Source organism: Amphibalanus amphitrite, unplaced genomic scaffold, assembly GCF_019059575.1.
Source record: "Amphibalanus amphitrite isolate SeventyFive unplaced genomic scaffold, NRLGWU_Aamphi_draft 001170F_arrow, whole genome shotgun sequence".
NCBI classification, from domain to species: domain Eukaryota; kingdom Metazoa; phylum Arthropoda; class Thecostraca; order Balanomorpha; family Balanidae; genus Amphibalanus; species Amphibalanus amphitrite.
In genome coordinates, this window is record NW_024882664.1 from 176,961 (window position 1) to 191,428 (window position 14,468).

At 51.7% G+C, this 14,468-nt stretch overlaps 1 protein-coding gene and 1 long non-coding RNA gene across 3 annotated transcripts; both read left to right on the top strand.

The window, feature by feature from the left end:
• The first annotated feature begins 296 nt into the window (after positions 1-296).
• LOC122370808 lies at positions 297-3,030 on the top strand. Its single transcript, XR_006254611.1, has 2 exons — positions 297-703; positions 2,444-3,030. It is a non-coding gene; the product is annotated as an uncharacterized LOC122370808 (long non-coding RNA).
• Positions 3,031-4,764: 1,734 nt separating this feature from the next.
• LOC122370817 (flocculation protein FLO11-like) lies at positions 4,765-13,975 on the top strand. Of its 2 annotated transcripts, none has more exons than XM_043346748.1 (3): positions 4,765-4,962; positions 6,559-8,748; positions 10,964-13,975. In XM_043346748.1, the coding sequence occupies exons 2-3, from the start codon at positions 6,595-6,597 to the stop codon at positions 12,830-12,832; spliced, it is 4,023 nt and encodes a 1,340-aa protein (XP_043202683.1). In that variant the 5' UTR covers positions 4,765-4,962; positions 6,559-6,594; the 3' UTR covers positions 12,833-13,975. The 2 variants fall into 2 exon arrangements, with proteins under 2 accessions (XP_043202683.1, XP_043202682.1); XM_043346747.1 differs by having other exon boundaries at positions 4,765-4,958.
• Positions 13,976-14,468: the final 493 nt, after the last annotated feature.

The following is a 14,468-nucleotide window of genomic DNA, read 5'->3' on the forward strand; positions in this document are numbered from 1 at the left end:
AGTACTGCCGCTTGGTGGCGACACCAGCTGGGACGTCCGTTTATTATAGGTATCTTGGGACGTCCATCATTCATGATGGGACCAGATTCGGGCACCCTCTCATGATGTAGATTGTGTTTTGTCCCCTCGTTCTGATTCCTGTTTGTAGGATGCTGCTGCCATAACCTTCATGTGTAGGTAGGCGGTACATACATCTTCCACGAGCGGTCAAAAGCGAGCGGACTCGACCTCAGGAATTGAGGCTCGAGCCCAGTAAAGAGGTGACATGATAGCTGTTCACACGGGCGGTCGTCGGCCGCCAGCTAAGCCATCTAGATGGCCTGGGCAATGGCGGTCTCAGGCACTCCACAGTCGGTGCCAGTTCAGCACTGTGTTAACGGGTATATTCCTGGGCTCGCCTCTGTTGGCCATCTCGATGGCCTATGGCAGCCCACATATGGCAGCCTCTGGCCATCTCCCTCGGAGATGGCTTAGCGGTGCTAATAAGCAGTCTTGTGCTAATCGGCGGCCGTCGGTTCCTCGGCAGAGGCGTCTGCGCATGCGCACTTGGCAACATACTATCGTTTTTCTCATTTACCGTAGTCGTCGCCCCGCAGGCTCCGCGCTCCGCAGTTGATTTCGAGTTTTCGACTCGTCGACGTTTGCGAATTTAGTGAGAAAAGATTGCAGATACGCCTATTTCAATCAAGATGAGGTGTTTCAGGTAAGTCAGCATGGCGAAAATTATTACAGCCACACTTTTTGATGGTTTGTCTCATATTTGTTGATATTTCATCGATTGAGTGCATGCGCATTTGCCGCGCTTTGATGGCACGGGGGATACACAAGTATTAACATTTGTTAAACCCAGGTAAAGCCTACTCAAGTTGCTGTTAAGTGAAAATTTAATTAAATATGGCACGTACAGATGATTTTTCTTACATTCATTAACATATGTTCTGACAAAATTCTGCCATACAATTGGAATTGCGCGATCGTGTGGTGGGGTCAGGGTCGGCACAACAAGCTATGTTTAGTGCGGGCTCTGATTCCTCAAATCCACCCATTCAACCATTCAGACTAAATTTATAAAAAATACAATTTATGATAACCAAAGAAGGATGTTTTTAAGTTTTAACCTGTCTCAGTCTCATCGTTTAAAGCATAAGTTAAAAGCGCATGTGAAGTCACGATACCTTAGATACTGACCAGCCATATAAGCAAAAGAACTCACCTCCCAATTTTTACTTCTGACTTTCTGTTACACCTGCTGCTCAATTTTTGCTGTATTGATTTGTGCTCTTTAAACGATTAGACAGGCTTGAAAAATCCTATTCAGAACCATTTCAACTTCTGAGTGTTGCTATGTGCTGATACCAATATTTAGGATTGCTTACATGAAATGTCATGAATATGCTACCTAGGTATTAAGTATTTCACTATGTTTTCCCAGCTCCTGTAATGATTTTTGTTAAAGCCAGGCAAATGCATTGGCATAATTTCTGACAAATAGCTTGCCGACGAACACTGTTGCTGTCTACCAGGGGGCGTCAGGGCAGAAAGTGATGACTAGAGTAGGAGCGCAGTTATCATACATATATCTCATATATAAACAAATATATTTTTGTCTTCATTAATATTGTATGTATTAAATATCTAAGAGTAATTATTTGTTTAAAAAAAATCAATTGGTTATGCTGCACCTAGGGCAACTCAGATGGTCAAATCTGTGAAGCTCTGAGTCTAATACAATGTATTATGCATTATTATGCTAGAGTATTTCTCATAGTATTTTGTCACTGTAGTTTCCCTCGGTTTTTCCCAGATCATATTCATGTCATGTCAGGTCAAATATTGCTATCACTTAAGTAAGCTTTGAAAGCTTGACTTGTCATTTGTGGCATGAGGGGTTCATGACATAAAATGGGCTATGCACAACATTTTCTAGCTTAAATTATTATCTTCATGAACCTTTGCCTGTTATTTGTGACTGACAACCATACATGACTTATATGTAACTATTCTATTGATAATGTTAAACCTAAGTGTTATTGACAAAATGCACCCAGCCAGCCATGACATGACAAAGCTAATTCATTAGGTTTGGCAATCAGACATGTGCATGAATCATAGTCATTAGGATCTCATCTGAAATGAAATTGAAAATTAGGTTCTTATGGCTGGCTTCATTTTATCAATTGTTGAAGATATTTTTATATCTTTACATAATCTCGTTTCATTGCACAACAAATTTCAGAGAGGGATTTACTATCCAAGTGGATATAATTCCAGGGCATGAAACTTTTGGAGTGAAATAACAGCCATAATTGTTCATAGCATTCATAGCCCCAGATTTCTGGCATTTGTCACATAGCTCGCTCACTTGTAACATTCCCATATATTTGTCCCATTTTCCACTCAATGATTTACCTATCTAATAAATCTTTTGCATTTCTGATTTCAGTTAAATGATCCAGCAGGCGGCGGACGCTGTAGCTGCCGAGTGGTGGAATCACGAAGAAATGGCAGGCTGCCTGCCAATCGGCGACGAATCAGCCGTCACTGCTGCACGGGATGGATGATAACGAGAGGCAACGGTCCTGGCCGTTGAAGGGAAAGCGACTATCGTTGTTCCACCGGTGACAGATGAACTTTGGGCGACCGAAAGGCGCAGGTAGTAGTCCCGTGTCACGTGGCATATAAGCACAGCTGTATGAGTCATTTAACCTCTTCTTCGACGTAAGTGCCCGTGCCGAGCTGCTTTATGCAGACGATCATTACGCGTGATCATTACACACACGTGTTACAGCTGTGTGTGACGGTGCACCGCTTAGATGTTTCTGTGGTTTCCTGACTGGTTGAATGCGCGACTTTGAGTGTAGATAACCCACCTGCTGTCGGAATGCCGCGGTACGTCAATGGGCCGTTTGAGTGTCTGCTGTTCGTGCTCTGCGGGCGAGAGGGCCGTTGCGTCGGAGCTGACGGAAGTTTTTTTTTGCGTATTAGTGTACAGTGATATGCGATATTGGTCAAATATAAAGTCAAATCTGATTAGTTTTCACCCAGAAGTTTCGTTCGCCCCGATCTGCACACGTGTGTAGCTGCCGACGAATGGGTACTGTGAGTAAGTACTGACTACTGTGATGAGTTACAGAGCTTTAGGGGTTGCGGCATGATAGCTGTCCTGTTGCCTTGGTCAGTTTGCTGGACATTATGGCAGCCGTAACTGATTGCCTAATTCAGTTTGGCCTAGGAATTTTGCTTTTGCTCTCCCCTTCCCAGTGCACCTTCCACTGCGCCCCTCGCTGCCCGCCCCGAAAAGCCCCATGGTGCCCCTCTAGCGGTGGCGGCGACGGCCCTCGGCCGTCTTGGCGCGCGAATGTCAGCGTGGACTGTTCGATGCTGGTGACCGCCGCGACAGGCCCCTCGTCCCCGGGGTCCCCCTCGACGATCATCTGCCGCTCGTCTTCGTCCACCTCGTTCTCCGACGGAATGCTGTGTCGTTCTCGTGCAGCAGCGGCGGCGCCATTCACCACCGCCCGCCGCAGTCCCAATGACCGAACCGTTAGTGGAGCGCAACCCGTGCTTATTAGCTCTAATCCGTTGATCTGCCGCTCCGGCCTCCGGCAAATTATTTATTAATACCGTCTTTGCCATATATCGGCAATAATATTAGCCATACCTACGTACTTTGCGATTCGTAGTGCGTACTTTTGGCCGCAACCCGGTACGACGCAGGGCACGACGCTGCTTCCGAACCAGAAACAACACGATCATTAAGCATTAAGCCTAATAAAATCTCATACATCAGTCATGGATATCAACCGACGTTGGTAGTTGTGACTTGTGGTTCTCGTGTGGCTCTCGCAGTGGTGCGCACTACGCTTATTTGGAAATCTGTCCCCTCTAAAATCCCTTCTCGATAACTCGCCATAATTACATTATCGTACTCGCCGTATTACATGAAGTTTAAAAACTCTTTCATGTTTTTGCATTATAAGCATCAATCGAAACGTATTTCGTTATGATTGGTGGTCAGACGATCACTCGCACTGCGTCTCTGAATTTCTGCAGCTCTACCGCTGGAGCCGCAGGAGCGCCGCCGGGCCGGTTGGTATATAACTAGTAGAGAAAGTAGTTGTTAATATGGTATATAGTTTCATAGGGAAAAATTTACTTATGTTGAAATAAAAATATACCGGAATGAGCTTCTAAGGCTCTTTTGTATTGAATGCTTGTTTAAAAATTCATATTATATGGTCCAATAATTAATTTTCGGACACACCTAGTTCCGACTGAAAATGGCTATGTGGTAGATACTAGAAATGGCCAAGAGGTGCTAACAGTCCCAAACTGTCCCTTGTGAACAGGGTTGGGTCGGCAACAGGCTGTACGAGAGATTGCGTTTCACGGTTCGTAGAGTAACGGAACACCAATTTGGCGTCATCCCCCAATGACCTTTGAGCCCTGCTTGGAGCCCTGCCATTAGTACCGCACCGAGGTGAGTAATGCATACCGGCTAGTTTTGCAGGTTCACAGTTGTCGGCACTGTAACTATTACGATGTACCTAGCGGTAATGTAGTATTTCTTTCTTGGAATTTATAAAGATTTTCGAAAATCATAAATTTTCCTCATCAAATTAATATAAAAAATATTTAGAGGAATATGTTCTGAAAATATGCTAAAAACAAAAATTGTTTTTGAAAATAAAAACAATTTTTATCTAAAATTAATAACAGACCGCTGGGTGGCGCTACAACTGCAGATGCGTCTAGCTTTTCAGCGACTGCGATTTTGCCGCGTGCGGCAAAATGTGAATCTGCGGTATTTTGCCGATTTTGCCCATCCTTGGCCCATCAGAATGTGATCAGAATTGTCATTGAACTGATGTAGACTAATTGAATTGTTTGGAATTTCTTAGCTCATTTTGTCTATTTCAGTATTTTATCAAGGGAAACGTGATGAAACTGCTTTTACGGTAGGTAGGTACCTAATGTATTGCCTCAAAGTAGATCAAGATTAAAATAATTAAAATCATGGGATGCATGGAGTGCAGATGTGATTGGTTGTATTTATTGTGTGTTCAATTATATACATTTTGATGAGGTAGTTAATTTTAACAATTGATAAAATTGCTACTAATATTTTTGCGCTTTTTCAGTCATCAGTGGCCATGTTCTGATTCTGATTCACAAATCAGTCGGGGAAACTATGGTAAAATCTGCTATTTTTAGCAGAAATCTGCTAAAAATGGGTACGCATGTGACGTCATCGTACCCAAATATAGCAGATTTGGGTACGGCCCCATACAAAAGCAGATCTGCACCCTAATTGAAGCAAATGCGCATCAAATGCCTGGCAGATTCATGATGAGAATAGAGCTGAGAGTGTTCTCTGCTATTTTTGTTCAGATCCGACTATTTTCAAATTCATTATTTGAAAATAGTCGGATCTGAACAAAAATATCAGAGGACATTCTCAGCACTATTCTAAACATGAATCTGCCAGGCATTTGATGCGCATTTGCTTCAATTAGGGTGCAGATCTGCTTTTGTCGGGGGCCGTACCCAAATCTGCTATATTTGGGTACGATGACGTCACATGCGTACCCATTTTTAGCAGATTTCTGCTAAAAATAGCAGACTGCTAAAAATAGCAGATTTTACCATAGTTTCCCCGACTGAAATGCAAAAGCATTTAAAATAAGATATTTAGCCAATCTCTATGAACTGTGAGCTCAAATTGAAATGTGGGAAACATCCATTCATTCCAAATGTCAATGTCAGTTGTGCATTCGTAAGCATGTTGATTTGAGTTGGCCTGTCCTCTCCCATAGCTCAGTGTAAGCTGGTACAGCACTAGACTCCCGGAAGTGAGAGCCTGGGTTTGAGGTTCGGGCTGTATGGCTCTTGATATTTGAGACTCCTGAGAGGGATGGTCTGAGGTTGGTGGGAGCAGCAAGCAGCTGCAGCCAGTTGAAGCCAGTTGAGCTGGACAGCCCGGACAGGCCATGTCCGGTTTTGGACAGGCCATGTCCGGTTTTAAAGGGCACTTAAACCTTTGGCAATCCAATTGGCATTCAAATTCCTGATATGTGGAAACGTGTGATCAGTCATCAGATGGTAGGAGTTCGGGTCTAGGCAGCAAGGTCTGTTTAGCATGGGCATTGGGCCCTGGCTCCATCAATCAATCCATTCAAACATTGATCTATTTTTTATTGCGAATTATATTTTGCTAGTGCTAATCTCTACAGGTCATTGAAATGTAAGCTATATCAGTATTTATTTACAATTCAAACAAATCATTCAAAATTTTACCTATGTTTCAAATATGAGCTTGTTAGTATTTCTTTCATCTATTTGTGGCATTATTTGAAAAAGGAAATCAGATGTAGCTGCTTTCAATCCACATCCAGGAGGCAGCATATATGATTAAATGCTATTTCTTTTCTTTTTTAATTTGACAATGGATTATCTAATTACTCAAGCAAGCTTACTGCCATATGTACCTTCAGGCCGTATCAATGCTTCAGGCGTGGGTCTAAAATTTTTGTAATTGAAAGTTCTTTCCTCCCACAGTCTGCCAGCACAACATAGGTGCCTGTGACCGCTGCAATGGAGGCGGGGGCGCCGGCCGAGCTGGGCGAGCCGACCAGCTCTGACCCTCTGGTGGCTCAGATGCACCGCGCCGTGCTCGCCGACCAGCCACGCCGCGTGCGCCGCGTCCTGGCTCGCGGCTGCCGCCCGGACGCCGTCAACACAGCGGGCCAGACGCCGCTCTTCTGCGCAGCATTCGGAGCGCGCCGCGCCGCCGTCGGTGAGCTGCTGCGGCGCGGCGCCGATCCCAACGCGCGCTGCGACGGCGGCTACACGGCCGTCCACGGCGCGTGCTACGCTGGCCGGCTGCGGGTGCTGCGCCGACTGCTCGAGTGTGGCGGAGACCTGCGCCTGCACGACCTGGCCGGGCGGCGACCGGCCGACTGGGCGCGCCTCCAGCCGGACCCGCTGCGACGCCGGCGCGTGCTGCAGCTGATCGAGACGGCGCGGCTGGCGGCGCTGACGCCCAGCGGTCGGGACATGCTGGTGGAACGCTCCAACAGCTTTTCTGCCGGGACCGGCGGTGTGCGCACTCTACTGCGTCGGTTGATGCCTCGCGAAACCCCGCGCCGTGCCGCCGCCGCTGCCGCGGATGAGGTGGATCTCGCTGAGCTGGCCCGATCAGTGCAGTCGGTAGGATTCGGCGCAGTCTACTATGGAGGCGGCGAGGCGGGTCCCGGCGCCCTGGCTGTCCTTCCCCTAGCCACCGAGCGAAGCCTGGAGCCGGACCGGGGCGCACGCGGCTACCCACTCGGCGCCTACACTGAGATGGCAGCGCGTCTGTTCCTGGGCACGCCCGTGTCCGTGCGCCGGATGGTGGAGCGGCCGCCGCCGGGCGCCCAGAAAGACCTGTTGATCGCCGAACTGGAGTCTGCGCGGCGACTTCACCACCCGAGTCTGCTTCTGCTGATGGCCGTCTGTCCGTCGGAGAACCTGGACGCGGTGACGCTTGTGTTTGAGCGCGTGCCGCTCGGCTCTCTGCACCACTGCCAGTACACGTGCGGGCTGCGACTGGCGCACACCGCCGCTGCCGAGCTGCTGCTGCAAGTGTGCGCCGCGCTGCAATTCATGCACGCGGCGCGATGGCTGCACTGCGCCGTCACCTCACACGCGGTGCAGCTGCTCACGCCCGCACACGCCAAACTCGGCTGTTTGGAACACGCTCTACAAGTATCCTCTGGCCCGCCTCGGCCGCAGAAACGGCTGCTGGCCTGCCGCGCCGAGGGAGCGCTCTACAACTGGCTGGCTCCCGAGGTACTCCGGGACGGTGTTCCCACCGAAATGGCCGACACGTACTCGTTCTGCGCGCTTATCTGGGAGCTGATCCATGGTGAGGTGCCGTGGGACGGTCTCAGTGTGGATGAGATCAGTGAGCAGGCTGCTGTCGGAGGGTGCGCGCTAGCGATCAGCCCCGAACTCTGCCCGGTCATCCTACGAGACGTGCTGGAACTGGGCCTTCGCGCTGACCCGCAGAAGAGAGATCTACACCTGGACGAAGCCAAGTTCATGTTGACGAACCTCCGCGACGGTGTACAGAGAAGTCGATCTAAGGTCTCGTCTGCCCCGGTCGGTCAGACCCCGCTAGCTCGACCTGTGACTCCTGCCAGTCGACCCATGACGCCGGCCAGTCGCCCGGCCACGCCAGCCTCCACGGGTCGCCGTCTGAAGCCGCCGGCGCCGGCGCCGCCGCGACACGTGACCCCGGCGCGGCTCTCCCGCACGCTGTCTCCTGACGCACTGCGTCCGCCGGTCGGCCGCGAGCCGCCGCGTCAGGCGCGCACTCTGGACACGTCCTACTCTGAGCATCGCACCTCTGTCTTCACTACTGGAACTTCAAATGCCGCCGCTGCTGCTACTGATGACGCTGACACCGACCCGTACACGGGTCTCCGCCGGACGGCCACACCCCGTATGCACCTTCGGAGTGCCACCTGGCAGACCAGACAACCCAGCCCGACCTCCAGCTGGAAGGAGGCGACCGCCATCAAACCGGCCAGCCACCGTCTCACTCGTCACGGCTCATCGTGCTCGCTGAACCGTCGGCAGGCGGCTTGTGCGAACGGCACTGCCGCCTCGCCCTGGCCGCCGGCGGAGTGGGACGGGGACACGCCGCCTGCCGGTCGCAGGAGGATCGGCTCGCCGCGTCAGCACAGCGTCAGCCTGGACGGACAGGTACCGGAGTGGAGGGTGGACGGAGGACGGGGCGCGGCCGAGGCACCGAGGGTGGTGGAGAGGTCTGCGGTGCGGGCACGGTTGAAGGCGGGATGGACGACACACGAGGATGTCACCGGTGGCTTTTCGATCACGACCATCCTTTGGTCCCTGCACCGCGTCTTTGTGCTAAATCTCGCACTGAAATCCTTCGCCCATCATTCTTTGATTTCGTTTTCCCTTCAATGTATCCCAGCACATGCACACAGCTTGCATACGGTAGTTAGCTCGACACAATAAAAAGGTGAGTGTTTGATAAGACAGTGCAATTTTCAAAGCATAATTGTTAAGGTATAGGTTCTTAGTGCTGGAGTTATTTTATCAGTATCATACAGTTAATTTAATGTGAATGTAGAAAGGAAGGTCATTTACTTTTTCATGTTGGTAAATGACCAATTTATTATTGTTAAAAGCGCCGGCATACCATCTAACAATTTTCTAGATAAAATCCCAACTTACTGGTCAGCATCACTCCACCTTTACTCAGTACGATCTCATCTGTACCTGGTTGACCGTCGATTAGTAAGTACTTGGCAGCTGAGCTGAACATGCGCTGCAGGTAGGTACTAAGCATTCTGCAGTTATTAGCTAACCCACGGTAGGTATGTGAAACGGATGTGATCCACCTTCCCTGGCACGTAACCAAGCATTAACTTCGCGGCAGCTAAGGTCCGCATGCTGGCTCCATTTTTGCCTGCTCTGCCACTTAATCGCACCTAACTGTGTTTGCAATGTTGTCATTTGTTTCTCCCGAATAATATCCTGGTTCATTTGTATACCGTTTTCCTCACTCATTTAGATTGCGTCACTCTACAGTGTCCGTTGTTTTTGCCTTCATTGTCATTATCTTGCTGGTTTGTTTATATCCATTGTCTCCCGTCTTCCTTCTGTACCTTCCGCAAGCCGAGTTTGTTGTGTGACCTTTGCACGTACTTAACATTCCTCCCCCGTGTCTTTCCGCTTTGTATTCCCCCAGCGGTTTCGTCCCGACCTTTGACTCATGTTGACAAATGCCCACTTAAAGCTCCATGTCTTTTCTAGTGGCTGTGAGTGTTTCCTGACCTCTGATCCCTGTTCACAACCCCTTCCCCTTAACCTCCAGTGACCGTGTGCCGACCTCTGTCCCTGACATTCTCACCATTGATCGTTCTCTGACCTCTGTTGCCGGTTCCGTAGCCACCCGCTGCCCTCCGACCGTCGCCTGTCTGACCTCTGCCCCGGGTGGCTCGCAGGCGCCGCGTCCTCCCCGGTTCAGTCCCAGTCCGCCGTCGGTGTGCAGTCTGGGCCAGCTGATGGCCCAGCTAGACATGGACCACCTGTTTCCGCCGCTGCACGGCCACTCCCAGACGGCCGGCGGCGAGCAGAGGGCCCCGGCCGACCGGTCCCGGCCGCCGCCCTCCTCAGCTGCGCCCGCCGCCGCTCCCCAGCCGCGGCCCGCCTCCGCCGCCCGCACCGTCCAGGTCCGAATATCCGACGTCAATCGCACTTCCCCGTCAGTCGTTGATGAATGATAAATCATTGTGTTTCTCCTGTCATTAGATGTGTTTCTTATGTTTTGTCCTTATTTTACGGTACTAGTCCTTTTATCTTCGACTCCTTTTATCTCGGTTAAATTCAACTCCTTACGAGCCCAAAAAAATGCTCGATACGTTCAGCTCTTCTGCACAGCGTTCGCTATACCAACCCAACTTACATGCAATCGCTATTCCACCTAATGACCCTCGTCCGGTTTGGTTATTTGTGTGAGTAAACCGCAAGCGTTACACCCATGTCGTTCACTCTGTTTCCTTTGCACTGCATCCATCTGTTGCACTTCCAAGACCGGTCCATTTAGTCTTTTTAGTCCATTTCGTTCCTGGTAACCATTAATCCCTTAAATATGTTAACCTGTAGCCAATTATTTGATATTTTAACCGTCGAATTAGTTTCAGGGTATTGTAGCGATTCCTGTATCGGATACTTTATTTGCAGATAACAGTCTGAAAACTGCTTGCAATGCAACGGAATGTGTTTGATGAGTTTGACTAACTTGGTTTGGAGTCGCTAATTCAGTTTGGTTGCTGTTTAATTTCATAGCCTGACCACTAGCATTCGCATAGCTTCGCATCCGGCTCATCGTGGTGATTTAGCGCGCCTAATTCGCCGGCATGACCCGCGCTTCCGTGCGTCGTTTCAGAGCAACTCACCCGTGACGGGGCCGCGTCCGGCTGCCGACCGCCGCCGTCCCGATCACCTCCGTCCTGCCCCCGCCCGATCCTACGGCTCAGCGGAGGCGCGCGGCGCCGACCGCGGCACGCGCTCCCTGCCGCGCTTGGCGCCTCTGATCTCCGACCCGCGCGGAGTGACCCGCGGCCGGCCCGGCGCCGCCGCTGCCGGTCCCGGCCCGTCGGCGGCCGGCCCGTGGCGCCGACGGGAGATGGAGGTGCAGGCGTCGGCCGCCGTCACCGACACGGCGAGCCAGACCACCTCCGGGCAGCGGACCGCGCGCTGGCCGACGGAGAGCAGCAGCAGTAACGGGCCCGGCCGGCACAGCAGCTCGGGAACTGCCCCCAGCAGCACGAGCACCAGTGGTAACGGCGCACACGTGTTTACCAGTAACGGCAGCGGCAGTAACGGGCACACTCAGACCAGCACGGAGCCTACACAGACCAGCAGCACAGAGCCTACACAGACCAGCAGCACGGAACCCACGCAGACCAGCAGCGGTCAGATGACTAACGGTACCTCTGGCTCCGTGCCCAACCACAGCCACCACGTGGGCACGAGCCAGGCTACCACTCAGACAGTCCGCAGCAGTACGGCACAGTCGACCATCTCCAGTGATGAGCAGATGGTCTCCTATAGTAAACAGAACTTCGCGGCGCGGCGCGAGTTCTTCAGCGGTCGCTGCGGCGGCGGAAGCACGTCTCACAGTCAGTCGGACAGTGCGCTGAGGCTACCGCAGGGTGTGAAACTGAACCCGGCTCTGATGTTGGTGCGCGACCCTCCGGCGCCGGCTGCCCCATCGGCCGGCGCGCCGCCTATGGACACTTCATCCCCGACTGCGAGTCGAGCTCTGCTGCTTGGTCAGCCGCGGCCGTTCCAGCGCCCCGCCGGCGCCGCCACAGTGACTCGTGTACCGTACACGTCTCCGGGAGCCTCGCGTCGGGCGGAGGAAACGTCGGGCAACCCTCCTGAGCAAAACTCAGACCGCGATCAACCAGCTTCCTCTGCCGCTACCGTCTCGGCGGTGACATCCACCCCGCACAAACTTGCAGGAGCGCAGCCCGAGCCACCGGCCGTCTCGTCTCTTTCCTCTGGTACCCCAAACAGCGGCGCGGCCGGCCACCGACTAAACGTCACCTTCCGCGCCGAGGTGCTGGAATTCTCAGCGCCGACACCACCGGACGAACCCCTTCCCTCCCCGCCCGAGTCACCCTGCCCGGCTGCCTCTGATGACGAGCGTTGCTACTACGACGACGACCTGGCGAGCCCGGACGCTCCCCCGCCGCACTTACAACTCCTAGAGCAGGATCTACCTGATCCTCCGCCTTCGCCACCGCTGCATCCGCCGCCTTACGCTGCGTGTCTGGACGACGGCGGGCGGGCTTCGCCGCTGAGTATGGAATTACCGAGCAGCGCTGCCGGAAGTGAGCTGGACGACCTCCCCGCGCTGGGTCTGGGAGCTGATGAGCTAGACGGAATGGCCGATCTGGATGATGAGCTCACCGATCCGTTAACGCCGCTGCATGTCTCTGAGAGCGGTGAGAGTGACGATGAGCCGACCCTGGCGACGGTCACCGGTCCGGGAGACCGCCGAGGTCGTGAAGGATCGCCCTGTATCACCAGCTCGGAGACGACGCGTTCGGACGGCAGCCGTGTGCGTCTGTTCGAGGTCTCCTGCGAGCGCGGGTTCGAGACCCAGGTGGAGACGTGTGCCAGCCAGGATGGCCAGTGTACGGTGACGTGCACAAATACGAACCTGAACAGCGGCACGACGGAGACCTACCGACAGACGGTGTCGGCCGACCAGGTGCAGACGCAGATCGTCGTGGCCGACAGATAGAGCGTCGTTAACGGCAGAGGGAGCTTCGTCGACGACAGGTAAAGCGTCTTTACCGGAGTGTCAAAACCGACATATGATTTGTCGGTGTTGTTGCTGGAGATGGCTTTTAGTGCCGAAATCTGGATAGAGAAGAGGCAAACCTTGGATCTGAAGTGTAAGATGAAATGGTAAATGAACAGAGTGGAGTGTTGTGATGAATTACGCACGCAGCTATACCGTGCAAAAGCAGCAGGGTTGATTGGGCATTTGGAATCTGCCTCTGTCTTCCATGACATCGGGTCCATTTCATACAGTAACGTGTGTGCGTGCCGAACGCTGCCAAAAGTGTGCCGACTGGGGAATCTCGCGTTAATCTCAGTGGTGCATGTCCGTCGTGGTGATGAGTTTTACCAATAGCGCACAGGGTTTTCACTAGTGGCTCTGTTAGCGGTGACGGGCGAGTGTGTCCGCGTGTGGTTCCTCGCGGGGAGTTGTGCTCTATCTGGCGACGGTCATTCGTCGCTCAGTGGCGTTTGGCGGCCGGGGTTCCTGTTGTCGCGTGTAATCCGGCCTTTCGCCAACGGTACCGTCCAAGTGAGTGTCTTCCTTGGTGCGCGGGACGTTTTCCCATGGAATGATGTACCGGACCTGCCTAATGGATGTAAGAGTCGAGGCGGGATTCGGGTTGAGAGGTGCACTGCACAAGCACGGATGACGTAATCTGAGGATATTTTAGCTGTGATTAGAACAGTAGCACCGTAGATGTGCTTGTTCGCCATTCCAAATTCTAGTGCACGCTTGTTGCAAAGAGGTAGCTTGTGAGAGCTGCTAGGCCGTAGACCTGCCATGATTTGTGATCCCAAAGATCGTATAGGAACAATCGATGACATTAGAAAAGACATCACGCTAGCCTAGTACATCGTTGATTGCATTTGCGCTTTTACGTTCGGGGCTGTAAATATGTTTTTGCAATACCAAAGACGCCGAGAATCTCGCTTGATTAGACGTGTTGTAGTTACTCCAGTATTAATGTTCTGTTCACTCATTTTTATTCTTTGTTTTTTAGTTCGTTTGCTCAGCCATAGCCTTGCTAATGTTGAGGGACACGCAATAGTTGATATTATTTTTGTTACACAATCAAATTTTAATAAACATCAAGATGAATGTAATTGTTTCAGCGCTCCGTGATACCTACTGTCTTGCGGAAACTCTGGAAACCTATGACGGATGTTGATTAGTGGGATTTATGGGGTCAGAAAATGTCTTGGCCTGTCCTTCATTGGAACGGAACGCGTAACGTAACAATCATTCGTTCCGGAATAATTTTGCTAGAAACTATGAGCACATCCCGCCTTTTCATACGGGCCCAGCGAAGTAAGAGGAATACGAGGGTTCTGAGTGATGACTGAAAGTTCTTTTTTTATATTATTGAAAGCATCGAATACGGCTTGAACTAGTTAGGTGCATTCGAGTGTTGTATTACGCTCGTATCCGATGCGCTTAGGTTATAGAGCTTAGGTTTTGACCTTCGTGTCTTGGCTCAGGCTCCATGCCAGCGTGAAGGATGATATTGGCTTTAAAGATCTGTAGCGGTTCCAAATGGCTCCAAATTGGCTACAATTAACCTCGTAAGGCCCAAGGCTGTCGCACTGGCTTC

Excerpts from the sequence above, each read along its gene's own strand:
- LOC122370817 (XM_043346748.1), top strand. The coding sequence starts at position 6,595 with ATGGAGGCGGGGGCGCCGGCCGAGCTGGGCGAGCCGACCAGCTCTGAC. Across the intron at positions 8,749-10,963 it reads GCGTCAGCCTGGACGGACAG|AGCAACTCACCCGTGACGGG; the intron begins GTACCGGAGTGG and ends GCGTCGTTTCAG.